Source organism: Oryctolagus cuniculus, chromosome 11 (assembly GCF_964237555.1).
Source record: "Oryctolagus cuniculus chromosome 11, mOryCun1.1, whole genome shotgun sequence".
In the NCBI taxonomy this organism is placed as follows: domain Eukaryota; kingdom Metazoa; phylum Chordata; class Mammalia; order Lagomorpha; family Leporidae; genus Oryctolagus; species Oryctolagus cuniculus.
Window position 1 is genome coordinate 5,817,626 of NC_091442.1, and position 16,440 is coordinate 5,834,065.

The 16,440-nt window shown below is 40.9% G+C and overlaps 1 protein-coding gene across 1 annotated transcript; it reads left to right on the plus strand.

Annotated features, from left to right (window-relative positions):
- Nucleotides 1–230: 230 nt before the first annotated feature.
- On the plus strand, nucleotides 231–1,339 carry LOC138844255 (zinc finger protein Rlf-like; the record flags this gene model as incomplete). The annotated part of the gene is made up of 1 exon (XM_070051557.1): nucleotides 231–1,339. A coding segment is annotated over one exon (624 nt), but the record flags the coding sequence as incomplete, so codon positions are not given.
- Nucleotides 1,340–16,440: the final 15,101 nt, after the last annotated feature.

Sequence of the window (16,440 nt, forward strand, 5' to 3'; positions counted from 1 at the left end):
ACTCCATCTTCCATATGCATCTTAGAATGATGAAGAATCCTGGCCTCTATACATTCCCGCTTACACAACAAACAGAAAAACTTATACTGAAGCCACCTCTGGTATCTTTCAGAAGAACCAATGGGCTTTTTGTCTCTTTTCTCCTTATGCTGATCTGTCAAATCTCTTCTTCTATATTGTTTATCTTCTTTACTTTCATCATAGTCACTGAGAAAGGACTCTAAAACATCTGTGTCATTAATTACTTTGCAAGTTTCCACCTGCCTTTACCAAGAATCAAAGACTCAGAAACTGGGCAGCATAGTTCAGGGCAAGAAAACACTGTAAAAAATGCAACCCATGTCCCAAAAGAGAATTTTAGGAAGCATTCACAGCCCAGGTCATTTGATTTGAAGACTTACAAGCCTATGGGATTTGAATCTTCATTTCTGAAATTTATTCAGGAAAGTGAAGAGAAAGAAGATGATTTTGATGATTGGGAGCCTTCAGAGCACTTAACATTAAGTAATTCTTCACAGCCCAGCAATGACTTAACAGGGAGTGTTATGGCAAATAATTTGGTGAATGACAATGACCCTGATGTTAACATACCTCATTCTTCCAGTGACTCTACAATTCATGAGAACCTGACTGCAATCCCACCTTTAATAGTAGCTGAAACCACAACAGTTCCTTCCTTGGAGAACCTGAGGGTCGTTTTGGACAAAGCATTAACAGACTGTGGAGAGCTTGCCTTAAAACAGCTTCATTATCTTCGGCCAGTGGTTGTCCTTGAAAGATCTAAGTTTTCCACACCAATTTTAGATTTATTTCCAGCAAAAAAAACAGATGAGCTTTGTGTAGGAAGTTCCTAAATAACAATTTTGTTTTAGAAACAGACTGGCTCTAACATTGCAACATGGGACATTTGCCAACTTGAACAAAGGCTGAGAACCAGCCCCACTGTTGTTTAGGGTAGAATAGGCTGTGTATTTACATGAATGTATAATATCTATGTCAGCAGTATTGGCTGAGTCCATTAGCTCTCCAGTTGGTTTATTGATTGGGTTTTTTGTTTGTTTGTTTATTAAAAAAAGAAATGGAACTGTACTCTTGTTTGGTGCTAATTAATACATCAAAATATACTGGGGCTTCCTTTTTCAAATTACATGTGCATGATTGTATATGGAACAAATACTAGGGTCCCAGGGTGGGAGGGCTAGGGAAAGGGATATGGAGTTCTTACTTGACTTGAATGTGCGCCTGAGGGTGCTTTGTGTAATATATTGTACACTACAGCATCTTATATTTTTTGAGTTGAGTTTCAATAAATTACAATTTTTCACCCAAAAAAAAAAAATTTTCAGATTAGTGTAGGGGAATCTGTACAGTATCTATAATATCTGAAGACAACCAAAATCTGGATGAATTCTGAGAGCACTAAGAACCAGCTGGTCTTCAGTTCTAGTCTCCCAAGAGCCTTCACTGTGGGACATGGCGTTGGCTCAGTATTGATAGTGGATCACATTTGCTGATGACCAAACATTAGTGAGCAGCCACACTGCCCAAGAAACCAGGCAATGGCACAATGGCCCCACTCACCATGATTTTTAAAGATCTGTCTATTTATCTATCCATCCATCCATCCAGCTATAAGGCAGCAAGAAAGAGAAAGAAGGAAGGAAGGAAAGAGAAGAGAGATCCTTCATTTATTGGTTAATTCTCTAAATGGCCACAACAGCCAGGTCAGGGTCAGGCTAAAACCAAGGTCCAGGAACTCCATCTGAGTCTCCCACATGGCTGACCCGAGTGCTTGGGCCCTCTTCCACTGCCTTCCCAGGTTCATCAGCAGCAAGTTGTATGGGAAGAAAAGTGGGACTCAAACCAGACTGTCACAAGTCACAGCTCAACCCACTGCACCAAAACACTGGCTCTCATTATTTTTGACTCTTATTTTTATAATTATTTTAAAATATACAAACAAGGCATTACAGCCTTGTTCTTTTTTTATCTTATCCCTGAGATAAAGTAGTTACTACTACTTGCCTTGCTTGAAATTCAAGGATTTAACAAATTAAGTAGATTAATAGTCAAGCCAAGAAATTAAAATGAGCTCATGATATTTATGCCAAATGTGAGCCCCTAATGATTTATAATATATTATAATTGAATTCAGCAATATTTGTATCATGGTGCTTCTCAAACTTCTCTGCTGAAGTCACTTGAGAGAATAAAGTTGGTTCCAGAGAAAGTAATTCTAGGGGCAGGAGAAAGCTGCTAAGGGATGACAGAAATGACTTTGAGCCCTCCGGTTCCATCTTCAGCCTAGGGAGCTCAGGCCATTCCAAAGCAATGAACATGTTGTGCACTTACAACAAATAAGATGTGGAAATATATTGATATTCATAATCCACCGAAATATACTGCTGTTTGGAGAATAGCTTGCACATTGATACAGTTTGAGGAGTAGAGATGCATGCTGAGAACAACACAAAGACTAAGAAAGTGTGGTCCTTCCACTAAAAGTACTTATATGTGATATTGATACATTCCATGATTGAATATTTGGTCCTGAGATCAAGGATTTAAATGCAGCATCTCATTCATTGAATGTTCATCATAACTCTGTGAGGTTTTTATGTTTAAGATTATTCTTCTTTGGATGAGCTGCTTCAAACTTAGAGCACCTGGACAGCTTGCCAAAAGCATCAAAGCCAAAAAGTGGTCGAACGAGGATTTGGACCCAGAAATGCTGGTAGTAGAGACCAGCGCTATGTGCAGGGTTCCTCACCCTCAGTCTGATGAAAATAGAATTCATTTAGATATGGAGAAAACAACACAAAAATCGATGTTAACTTTCCAAATCTCCTTTTAAATATCTATTAAGTCACAATGATCTTATTGTGAAATACATACATTTTAAGTATATTGTTTGAGCTTTGGCAAAGGCAAACACATGTAATTCATACCATGTCAAGATATAAACCAGTGTAGACACCTCAGAAAGTTTCCCCTTCTGATAGAACTCATCCCAGGCAACCCTATACACCTGGTGAGTCAACCAGTGTTCTCATTTCTGTCATAATAGATGCATTTTACCTGTTCAAAGACTTCCTATAAATAGATCCATACAATATGTACTCTATTGTCTCTGGTCGCTTTCCCTCGGCATACCATTTTTAAGATTTTTCAGTGGAGTTCTGTGTGTCAGTAGTTCACTCCTTTGTATTGCTGGATCCATTCTCTTCTGTTTCTTCACAAACAGGGGGAGCTTTTATCTGGCTGTGGGGTTTAGAGGGAAACTCAATGGCAAGGAGTCTATAGGTCTCCAATGCTTACTATGTTATGGCTATCTTCTGCTGGACTGACCTGGTGTGTTTCTGCAAACATTCCTGTTGGTCTCTTCTCCGCGAGCCTAGACACTTGGCTATAGCAGCTAATTAGAAGAAAGACGGATGTGCAGTCTAAAGATTTGTGATGGTTTGTACCCGAGAGAAGCTGATTGCTTGCACGGTTCCTTGACACTGATGTGCGTCCAGTAATCATGTTCCATATTTCATGTTAAGCAACTGAATCCATTAAGTCTTCATGTTGGAAAATGTATGTACCAGGCAAATGAAATGACAGAAAAGGCAAAGTGCCTGGAGTTGTGTTTAGGTCTGGTGTTGCCAGCCTATTGCTCGGTTGGCTGGGGCCTGGAAGGACTGTGCCCTGTCCTTGATGGCTTTACCTTCCCTCACGTCCTTGCCATCATTTTCAAGACTAAAGAGGAACCCTGGTGAACAAGATTTCAGGACATTGCCAAAGGCATCTCACTGAGATGAGATGGGAAGGTTTGGGCATTCGCAGTGTCTCAGAGATGGGGAGCTGCTGGAGAAGGAGAATCAACAATTAAGTTGCCTTCATTAAGCTACAGCTCCTGTAGTGGAGGAGTGGGCAGTGCTGCTGGACGAAGAAGTTCGTTCAAATTGGAGAATTTGTGAAAGCCACAGTGAGGGGTTTATATTTAATTTCGTAGGCACTGGGAAGCCATCCTGAGCCCAGAACTGCGAGCTGAACAGCCCTTGAGGACACATCATTTGGCAGAAGCAAGTGTTATTGTTAAAACCTGTGCCATGGCAGCACACAGCCCTGAGAAGGAAGGTGTGATTTCACTTCTTTCTAGAAGAATGGCTTTGGCTCCTTTTCCTGTTTGTGTGCACCTGTGTGTGTGTGTGTGTGTGTGTGTGTGTAACAAACCTAACGCTAGCTGCTTTGCAGGTCTTAACCTTTCTGTGTTCAGACCTTTAAGTTTATTCTATTCCATTCTTAAACCCAGGCACAAGCAAACCCAATTATGCTAGTAATAGCTTTGGATTAAATTATATTAACTATTAAGAGAACATCATTTATACATAGTCAGCATATTTAATTCTTGTTATGGGGAAATCACTGAATTGCTAACTTGATATTAAAAACCTGAGAGGAAACAAATCTGCATGAAATAATCAAATCACATTTGCTTTGAGACCCAGATAGGTTGCAGGTAGTGGAATTAGAGAAACAAGCTGTCAATGTCATTTCAAATCAGCAAATGGTAATCAAGGAAAAAAAGTTGTCTCAGTTGGAGACAACTTGTGTATTTAGTGTTGCAGTGTCATTAAAATGAGAAGGTTCACTTTTGTCTCCCCCAAAGATATCAGAGGAGAAGCAAACTAGATTCTTCCTGTTTGGGATAGTCGTGAATGAGGATTAGTGAAGACCTTTAGGAAGTTTAATTAGCGCATGCTGCTAGACTATTTTCCTTGTAGAAAGGCCAGGAGTTGGGGCTGGTGTTGTGGTGCAGTGGGTTAAAGCCCTGGTCTGCAGCGTTGGCATCTCCTATGGTCCACTTCTGATCCAGCTCTCTGCTAAGGCCTGGGAGAGCAGTAGAAGATGGAGTCCTTGGGCTGCCTGCACCCATGCGGGAGACCTGGAAGAAGCTCCCGGCTCCTGGCTTTGGATTGGCACAGCTCCAGCCATTGCAGCCATCTGGGGAGTGAACCAGCAGACGGAATGCCTTTCTCTGTCTCTCTCTGCCTCTCTGTAATTCTGCCTTTCAAATAAATAAAGAAATAATTTTTTTAAGGAAAAGGCCAGGAGTAGTGAAGAGTGCTGCCTTGGTGCCAAGTTAATTTTGGTATGAGTTCTGGCTGCGTGATCCTCGCCTGTTGCTTCCCAGCATTGTACCCGTGAACCAGGTGCAACAGTGGCACCATATGTGCTGCCTCCTGAGACTTTGGTGATACATAAAGGAGACAGAAATAGCAGTGTGGCTAGTCCATAGTAAACACTCTATAAATATCGATTATTGCCACCATCACAAGAATTTTTAGGGGTTAAACTTGATTGAATGCTGAAAAGTTTGGAAAGAGTTTTCCTCTACATAGGGTGGAGTCCAGCAGATAGTCTCACAGTAATGGGATGATATTTCGAGGCTCTGATTGGGCTATTGTTTAGGAATGCATAATTTCTTTTTCAGAGGATGAATTATTTAGAAACTGGCACAAGGAATTTATACTTGAAGGAGAATATACAAACATGGTTTATTCCTTTATAATGACAAATCTAAGTTCCAGGAGAGATCCGTCTAGGTTTATGCACATTGGACTTACTTATCTGTAACACTGGGGTAGTGGTGGTGTCTTTCCTTTGTGTAACTTTGAGCTAATGCATTGTTCAACCCAGATAGTATCAAGCAGAGTGAGAGCTCGATGAGAGAGCGTATACATTAGATGTAGCTGATTTGGACATTATTCCATATGTGAAGTCCAAATGAGAATTTAAATAGTGTTTATACAGAAGACTGTATATTCAGTTTGAAATCTGGTAAAATAAAAAGATTGAATGTTTCTTTTTTGCTATTTAGATAACTTATACCTATGATACTTCTACACATACACACATACACGCACAGAAAGAGAGAGAGAGAGAAGCTGTTATATTCTACTTATATACTTATCGTATTACACTCGTTGTTCTCTTAATATTTTAAAAAATATATAAAACTATGCTATAGCATAACTCATTTTTAATAGCTGTAGATAATTTTATAGAATAGACATACTTTGTTTTTTAGCAAGAATTTCAAACAAAACATTCATCCAAAAAATTGAAGTACAACAAAACTGAGGGAATTTTTACAGTAACCACTTCTATAACTACCAGCTTAAGTACAACACTAAGATTTTTATTATACTTTTTCATCTATATAACCTCCCCAAAAATTCATCTGTGTGTACTCATGATCATCCATATGCACTGCCCCCTCAATATTTTAGCCTGTTTATCATAATCAAAGTTCAGCATTTACTTAGATTTCTTTCTTCTTAAGTTGTGAAATGCATAAATCATAACTGCACATTTGCTAAGCCCTGATGAATGCATATACTTTTTTTACTCGACTGAATTATGGCCTCCAAAGGTACCCAGTCCTAATCCCTGCAATCCGTGAATGGTATCTCACATAGCCTAGACTTTGCAGATACTATTAAGAATTTTGAGATGGAGATTATCTGGGTGGGTGCTACATGCTGAGAGAAGGGAGGAGGGAAGGGGGGAGAGAGAGAGGGAGGCAGGGAAGGAGGGGGAGAGAGTGAATGAATGCATGAATTTAAAGTGCTCCATTTGGGCCGGCGCCGCGGCTCACTAGGCTAATCCTCCGCCTAGCGGCGCCGGCACACCGGGTTCTAGTCCCGGTCGGGGCGCCGGATTCTGTCCCGGTTGCCCCTCTTCCAGGCCAGCTCTCTGCTGTGGCCAGGGAGTACAGTGGAGGATGGCCCAGGTGCTTGGGCCCTGCACCCCATGGAAGACCAGGAAAAGCACCTGGCTCCTGGCTCCTGCCATCGGATCAGCGCGGATTGGAGGGTGAACCAACGGCAAAGGAAGACCTTTCTCTCTGTCTCTCTCTCTCACTGTCCACTCTGCCTGTCAAAAAAAAAATAAATAAATAAATAAAGTGCTCCATTTGTGGTGGGACTTAATGACGGAGCAACCAAGGAATAGAGGCAGTCACTCCAAGTAGGAAAAGGGAGCGATGCAGCTCTGGATTCTGGACAAGGCATGGAAATGGATTTTCTCCATGCCTAGATCCTCTAGAGGAAGCATTGTTCTGGGACATCAGTGGAATTGGTTTTGGATTTCTGTCCTCCACAACCATTAGAGAATAAATTCCTATTATTTTATGCCATCCAGTTTGTAGTAATTTGTTACAGCAGCCACAGGAAATCAATAAGCCTGTAGAAGCCAATACCCAGGATCATTGTTTCTCCATCCATCGAGAAAGCCCTCTCATGCCCCTTTGCAGTGTATTCCCAACCTCGAGGTAGATACTCTTTGATTTCTATTATCATTGATGGATTTTGCTTCTAAAATTTCATATACATGGGATCAGTGTTTATACTCTTTTGTGTAAGGCTGCTATTAATCTGAATATTGATTTTGACATGAACTAACATGTTAAAAGTAATTTATTCCTTGTTATTGCTGAATAATTGTCCATTATATGAATATACTAGCCTTCCATAGTCTAATACCTGTACTTTAGTAAAACCACTATGAACAAACATTCATTCAAGACCATATGGATGTGTGCTTTAATTTCTCTTGGATAAAAGTAAAATTTTCTGGGTAATAGGACAGTTGCATTTTCAGTTTTATTAGAAACTATATTAGAAATTTTCTTAGAGGCTTTGTGTTTACATTCCCACAAAGAATGGATGATACTTCCAATTGCTTCTCAATATTACCAAAATCTGATGTTGTCAGTCTTTTCTATTTGAGCCATTCTAATGGGGATGTATTAATAGCCCATCATGATTTTAATTTCCATCAGTGATGTTGAACAATTTTAACCTGCTTACTGGCCATCCATATAATTTCAGTTGCAAATGAATATTCAAGTTTTTGCTCATTTAAAAACATGTATTGTTTAGGTGTCAATACTGAGTTATAGACAGTTTAGATACGAGTTGGATACAGATTCTTGGTAAGCTATGTTTTGCAACTATTCTCCGAGGTTTTGGTCTGTGTAGTCATTTTCTAATGGCGTTTGATGATGAGCAGAAGACTTTCACTTTAAGTCTAATTTACCAAATGTTTAAATTTTATGGTGATTGCCTTCTATATCTCGAGAAAACTTTGCCTCCCTCGAAACACAGAGATATTTTCCTTTAAAGTCTACAGTTTGCCTTTGATGTAGTGGGCTGTGATTACTCTTCAGTGAATTTTTGGGGGTGTATGTGTGTGTATAGTGAGAAGTATGAGTTGAGCATATATTTACCATATAGATATCTAGTTATTACATTCATTGAAAAGACTTTTGCTTTATCATTGAATTCTTTTGGCACTTCAAAGAATCCAATGTGTATAATCATCATGTATAAATGGGTCAGTTTTTGGGCTCTTACTCTATTCCATTGATCTATACGTGGATTACCAGTACCACAATGTCTTACTTAATTTAGCTGTATAGTAAATCTTGTTATCAGATCATGTAAGTCGCCTAGTTTTCTTTATTTCAGAAACATGTGTGGATAGTATTTATCCTTTCTACTTACCATACACTAACAAATGATTGAAGAATTAGAAAGGAATTGTTTTTTATTTTCAGTTAAAAAAGCTTTTTAGGCTTTTTATTAGGATTGGATTAAATCTCTAGGTGAATGTAAAGAAAATTGACACCATACCAACATTGAAACTTTTTTTTTTGGACAGGCAGAGTTAGACAGAGAGAGAGAGAGAAAGGTCTTCCTTTTTCCATTGGTTCGCCCCCAGAGTGGCTGCTACGGCCAGTGTGTTGTGGCCAGTGCGCTGCGCTGATCCGAAGCCAGGAGCCAGGTGCTTCATCCTGGTCTCCCATGCAGGTGCAGGGCCCAAGGACCTGGGCCATCCTCCACTGCACTTCTGGGCCACAACAGAGAGCTGGACTGGAAGAGGAGCAACCAGGACAGAACCAGTGCCCCAACCGGGACTAGAACCTGGGGTGCCGGCACTGCAGGCGGAGGATTAGCCTATAACCATAGCATGGTTATGTGATTTGTTTATTTAGATCATCTCTAATTCCTCTTGGCCATGCTTGGCGATGCAACAGTCTTGTCTGTCTTTCTGTTGTAGCATCTTGAACACTGCCCTGTGGAAGTTTTGTGAGACTTGAGCTAGAGCTACGTATCAGCTATATGTTTCTGTAGATGCTCTCATTGAATTGATGAGGTTTCATCCAATTCCTACTTTGTTGCGAGTATTTAACCCTGAATGGCTATTGAATTTTGTAAAATGCCTTTCTTACAACTGCAGGTTTTTATTCTCTACAGTTTTATCAGCCCTATGCAGGGCCAATGTTGACCTAATCTCTAGTTAAATACTGTAAAAATGATTAACCCTGTGTAATTTGCTGGCTTTTGCCACTGTCTAGTGTTTCCAGACCTCCTTCCCTCTCTTCCACCCTGCCTCTTTTTTTTCCTAAAGGAAAATGAAATCAGTAGACACATTCTCTAATATCTTAAAAGAAGCTCTGATAAAACTTTTTCATAGGTTTACACCAGCTCCAGTTTATTACTATTTCACTTAATATCACAATGAATATTCTTGAAAATAATTTAATGTATGTTAAATCATATGCATGAATACGAATTATGTAGAATATTTATAAGTAAAAAATAATTTCATGACACCAAAACTCAGTGATCAATATCAAGAACCCAAAGTTGCTGGATAGAGAGGCCCCATACTTGCTTCTGCCACAGAGAAGAATCAGAGCAAGCATGGATGTTGTTTGTGGTGCAGAGGTTAAACCACCTCTTGGGATGTCCACACCCCATATCAGAATGCCAGCTCAAGTCCTGGCCACTGCACTTCTGATCCAGTTTCCTGCTAATGAACCTGGGAAGGCAGCAGATGATGGCTCAAGGACTTGAGTCCCTACTGCCACATTGGAGAGCCAGATGGAATTCCTGGCTTCTGTCTTTGGCCTGGCCCAGCCTTGGCTGTTGGGGTCATTTGGCCACCAGTGGATGGAAGACCTAAATAAATAGAGCAACAGATGAAAGACTATATTTCCAGGAGATTGAGGGACAGCTTCAGTAAAGAAGTGACAGGAACTCTAAACAGCAAAGAGACTTGGAAAGCCAGCAGAGAGAGAGGAGCAAAGCACAATGTAGGCACTATTCCTGCTTTCTGGCCAAGGAGACCCCATCTTGCCTGGAAAAGGTAAGCAGAAAGCTCTGTGACTTCTGCCATTGCAACAGACTGGCGGCCCTGACTACAGAATTCCACAGTTCTCCCTGGCCGTATATCCAGCCTACAAAGCTGACTGGGGTCCAAGTCATGCAGCTACTTCACTCCAGAAAAGGAACCCACGATCCCTCGCCCTGTGTCCAGAGACCCAGCCCTAGGCCTCTGTGGTTCAGCTTCTGCTTGGCTCCCTTCTATCTGAGGGGACAGCAAACAGCCCTGCCACCTCCAGAAGCCGCCGGAGCTGAGCCAAGGTGCCTCATAAAGCAGTGACCAGGTTCTTCCACATCTTGCAGCTGTGGGGTTGTGACACAAGCCCTAGTTCCACGGTTACCTGCTCTTTGTGATCTAGGGGAAGTCCCCTCTGCTTCTTGGGGCTCAGTGCCAACAGCAGGCAATAAATAAGCCCAGAAGCCCAAATCTGAGATCTTAGCACGGGCTGCTGGGTGGCCAGGGCACAAGTCCCAGTGTGACCCTTGCATACCCTGAGGATATTAATCCTTTTCAGGTAGCTTGCAAGTATTTCTTCCGTAGGATGACTTTTCACTTTGTTTGCTTTGCAGTGTAGAAGCTTCTGAGTTTGATATAATTCCATTTGTTCAGTATTGCTTTTGTTGCCTGGACTTTTGGGGTCTTTTCCCAAAAAATCAATGTTTACATCAGTGTCTTAAAGTGTTTCTCCTGTTTCCTTCTAGTGTTTTCATGGTTTTTGGGCCTTACATTTCTTAGATCCATCTTGAGTGGATGTTTGTTGTTGGTGAGAGTTACAGATCCAATTTTATTCTTTAACAAAAATATATTCAGTTTTCCCAGCACTATGTCCTGAAAAAACTCTTTTCTCTGGTATATGCTTGGTAGTTTTGTCAAAATCAGTTGGCTGATGACTGACAAAAGATTAATATCCAGAATATACCAAGAACTCAAACACTTAAGAAAAAAAATTCAGTTAATAAACAGGCCAAGAACTAGAATACACAGTCCTCAACAGAAGAAATACAAATGGCCAACAAGTACATGAAAGACTGCTCAGTATCATTAGCCATCAGGAAAATGCAAAAGAAAACTACAATTCTATTTCATCCTTGTTGGAATGGCTACTATCAAAGAGATAGCAAGTAATGAACAATGGTGAAGATGTGGAGTAAGGGGAACTCTATACATGTTGGCAGGTTTGTAAATTAGTACAGCCACTTTGGAAAACAGTATGGAAATTTCTTTAAAAGTTAGAAAAGGAACTGCCATATGATCTAGCAATCCCACAATGGGGTATGTATCTAAAAGACATGAATTCATTTTATCAAAGAGATCCACGTTTCACCATGTTTAGAGCAGCGCCAAGACATGGAATCAACCAAGGTGTCCATCATGAATTGAATGGGTTAAAAACTGGTACATGTACGCCACAGTGTACTGTTCCACCATAAAAAGATGAAATCCTGTCATTTGCAGCAAAATGGGTGGAGCTGGGGGACATGTTAAGTGAAATAAGCCGGACACAGGTAGGCAAATGCCACATGTTCTCCTTCATATTTGGAAGCTAAGAAAATTCAGCCCAAACACAGAATGATTACTAGAGGCCGGGGATAGAGGGAGTTTGGATACAAATAACAGTTAGGTTGAAGGAATGTTTCTAGTGTTACAGAATATAGTAGCGATACTATTGTCCATGATAACCTCCTATATGTTGTGAACAAATAGAAGAAGCCAAGCGTCCCCCGTCATTAAGTCAAAGAAGAGGATATGTAGATCACCCTGCTTTGATTAGTACCATTCTAGAAGGCATTGAAATGTCACACCATAAGTCATGAATAGGCATAATTATTGTTAATTAAAAAACTAAAAGTAAAATGTTAGTAATGTAAACAATGGTGACCAAACATTTAGCACCGTTATAATAGGGCACTTCAAAAAGTTCATCGGAAAATGGTATTAAAAGATGTTCATTTAGACGCAAAAATTTTTTTGAAATCCAGACCTTTTTTTTCAAAATATATACCTTCCATGAACTTTTTGAAGTATCTAGTATAAATATTTTGTTTTGGCCGCAAATGAGAGACTATGATGAATTTAGTAGGATTTGACTCCCCAAACCTATACATTTAAACCCCCAAATCTTAATGGTTATTGAGTTAATGGTTAATGGATTAGGGTGGGATTTGGTTTAACTGCATTATCTGGGGCTGGTGCTGCAGCTCACTAGGCTAATCCTCCGTCTGCAGCACCGGCACCCCAGGTTCTAGTCCTGGTTGGGGCGCTGGTTCTGTCCCAGTTGCTCCTCTTCTAGTCCAGCTCTCTACTGTGGCCCACGAGTGCAGTGGAGGATGGCCCAGGTGCTTGGGCCCTACACGCACATGGAAGACCAGGAGGAAGCACCTGGCTCCTGGCTTAGGATCGACACAGTGCACCAGCCATAGCGGCCATTTGGGGGGTGAACCAATGGAAAAGGGAAGACCTTTCTCTCTGTTTCTCTCTCTCTCACTGTCTAACCCTGCCTGTGAATGAATGAATGAATGAATGCATTATCTGGAACGTGGGCCAGTGGGAGACCTTCAGTCTTCAGGGGCTTGCCTGGGAGGTGGTTCTCCCGAGAGCAGTGGTTGGTTAGGCCCAGCGTGGCCGAGCTTCCCTTTCTGCCTCCAGGCTCGGGAGGCCTGTGCTGTCATCAGACGCAGCACTAGCAGGGCCCTCTGATGTGGGACTGTGAACGTCTGAGCTGTACGCTCATAGAAACCTTCCTTCATAAGAAGCTCCTCTCAGTCATAAACACTGCCGCGTAGACTCTCCCAGAATTAGCTTAAATTAGTGTTTATGTATTCCCCTCACTGTTTAGCTGCTGTGGCTTTTATAATAAAGCTGTATGCTGACTCTAGTAAGGTGAGTCTTTGCTGTGTCTCCCACAGTTGCTCTCTCAGGTGCAGTTTAGAATCAACTTCAAGTTCTAAGAAACGTGCCCAGGGAATTTCATGGGAATTCTATTGAATTTATATTGGTGAAGTTATAATTTTGGAAGAAGGCATAGATTTGCAATATGTGAGAATTTCTCCATCTTAAGCTTCCTCCAGTGAAATTTTATAGTTCCTCTGTTTAGCCTTGGACTCTTTAAAATTAAGTTTATTCTTGGGTAGTTTGTGTTTGTTACTGTAGAAATGGAATTTTCTCCATATTAAAGTGTGTATATAGGAAAGATACTGATTTTTAATATATTTAACCCTTAAATCAAATAGTATTAAGCAATAAAAATACACAATAGAATGAAATTAACCAGCATCTAAGTACATTATATTCAATATATCATTTAATCCTCACAAAATTGGAAAAATATAATTATTTCTACTTCCGTATTCTATTAAACAGAGTGAGGCTCAGATTATCATATGCACACAGTCACACTGTGTGGACTGTATTATTAAATAACTCATCTACAATTTCCTTTTGATTACATTTTCCTTTTATTTAGGTCACAAAGATCATTTCTAAAAAATCTTTTTTATATCCAATTGGTTTAGTATCTACTAATTGATGTCTTTTTTTGGCAAATTGGTAGTTTACCCTTGTACTTGTTAATCTCATCAATTATGTAGGATTTAATTTTTTTCACCATTGGGAAAAACATCATTATTTGGGATATAGGCAGGAGCCAATATCCTTCTGTCATTCTGATCTATTGACTGCAGGGTAAGTGGGGACCATTTTGAAACTCTGTTAGTTACAAATATCTCTTCTCCTAAGCCCATAATCCCTGCAGGAAGTGTTGGTTTTATTCAAAGTAAAAAATGTTTCTGTGCAGTAATGCATCAACAACTTGTTGAAGTTTATGGAGGAGAAAATGTTAAGTCAGTGATGTGTAGGTAATAGTGTGTAGAATTTTAAAGAAGCAAGGCAGAATTCTTGGCAAGTGCTCCTTCTGCAGAGAGATGCATTTCTACGGTGCTTTGTATGATGCCAAATGCGGTATTCCACAGAGTCCCTGAACCTACGTGGACGACCTGGAATGTTCTTGAATTTGGTTGAGAGTTAGAAAGTCCTTTTGGCTGTAGAGCATCTTCCCCACGTGGCCTGAGGACCGCCTGAATCTAAGTCTGAGTCTAAGCCAAGATTCTTAGGTCCCACCCAGACCTGGGACATCAGCTCTCTGGGAAGTGATTCCGAAGTTATTTCCCAGAAAACACTGGGAGCACTCACTGCTGCTTTTCTGCATGATGGTTATTTTAAAAAAATATTCATTTGAAAGAGTAACAGAGTTCTTTCATCCACAGGTTCACTCCCCAGATGGCTGCAATGGCTGGGCTGGGTCAAGCTGAATCCAGAAGCCAGGGATTCCATCTAGGTTTCCTCTATTGGTGGCAGGAACTCAAATTCTTGAGTTCGCATCTGCTGATTCCCCAGATGCCTTAGCAGGGAGTAGGATTAGAAGTAGAGTAGCTGGGGCTTGAACTGTGACTAGGACTTGGGATGCAAGTCATCCAAGTAGCACTTCAATGAACTGTGCCTCTGCATGAAGTTTAGTGAGTCAAACACCTTTTTTTTTTTTTCTGAAAAATCCCCCAGCTTTTAGCCAACTATATAAATATTTATTATGCATGGATTAAGGCACAAGATTCCAGGGCTAGAGTCATTCCTACCACTTGACAAACATGGCTTTAACGCATCTTACGGCAGCCGGGAAAGACCCCTATCTTTCTTTTGCTACTTCAAGGCAAATAAAAACTCTGCCAGTAGAGGATTCTGCAGGATAAATCCCCATCTGAGTCTCAGGGAATTGTTAAAAGCAAAAGAACTTTGTTCTGAAATGAATAATCACGGATAAGGAATAGCTTCTCTGGACTTACTCAGAGCAAGACTTGATAATTTGGGAGGAACAATTTGAGAACTAACTGTTAAGTAATTATTTCCCCAAGGTGGGAACACGAATCTTAGCAAATGCCCTCTGTAACCAGTTTCAACAGTGGTAGTATGTGTGATCACCCCTGCCGTTTGTTATCAGAGTCTCTGATCTGCTCTTATAAATATCCGCATTGTTAGTCATTGCTCATTTCTGTTCACACCCCTGACCACCATCCTGTTGCAGCTCCCAGCATCTGTCACCTAACAAGCTGGGAACTCATCTCCTCACTTCCTCTGTCCTCCACCACCTCGGGAGCCCCTGTTCAACTGTAGCCAGAGCGATCTTTACAAAGGGCAGCCTTTTGAAAACCCTCCTTGACTCCCCAGGGCTCTTCAGTCCATGCCCAGATCCTGAATCTGGTCTGTAAATCATCATCACTGGGTCTGGAGGTTCCCAGTCCTCCCTCCAGCTTTAATTCTCCCCGTGCCAACCCCCCACCTTTTCACTGCCTCCACAACCCAGTTAACATCCTGGAGATCTGGAAGTCACTTTCTCTGGGAAACTTGAGATCCAGGTCAGACTTGTTTGTTGTGTGCTATCGGAGTGAAAAAGTATCACTTTTCAGGGCCTTACATCTGCTTGTTTGTAGATATTTATCTATGTGATAATTCTCATTAAGAGCTATCTTTCATGTTAACCTGTAAATCAGCATCATTAAAAAAAATTGCATCCTTAGAACCTGCTCACATGAATAAATGCATCTTTTTCTCCCCCAAAAAAGTATTTTTTTCATGAAGATCATTTTCCCGGAAAAAAATCATGGGTGCCTCTGGAGCCTCAATTCATCTGATACTCTTAATTTCCACCATGTAAAATATTTTCTACCATGTGTTCTTGCCAAAAATTTCACTTCTTAGTGCTGACTTCATCACTCGTTTTCTTCCTTGCGTGATTACGAAAGTAATGGTGTCTCTAATTTCAAGGGCTTGGTACCTATCCTTTGTGATTTCAAATGTCAGAAAACTTAATTGACTCCTGATGTTTTCATGCTCACACTTGTTTTTCTCTCTCTTTTAAGCCAAAGCCTGTTACTTAGCAGAAGCACTCATTGCAAGCTAATATTGAATAAATATTTTACAGAGCCACTTGCAATCACTGGCACGTTTCCGACATGCGTTTAGGTTCCATGCGTGGCGGGAATACAGATCCAGAGAAGGGCTTCCTGCAAAGCAGATCTGTGCCCGTCAGCGACAACCCAAGGCATTTCATCCTCCACCTGCCTCTGGACATACAGACCGCAAAGGCAAAGAAAAGCTGTTGTACGGCCCTTGGCACATCTTTTAGCGAAGGCCACAAACAGCCTGGCCCCGGGGGATTCCTGTGGAGTA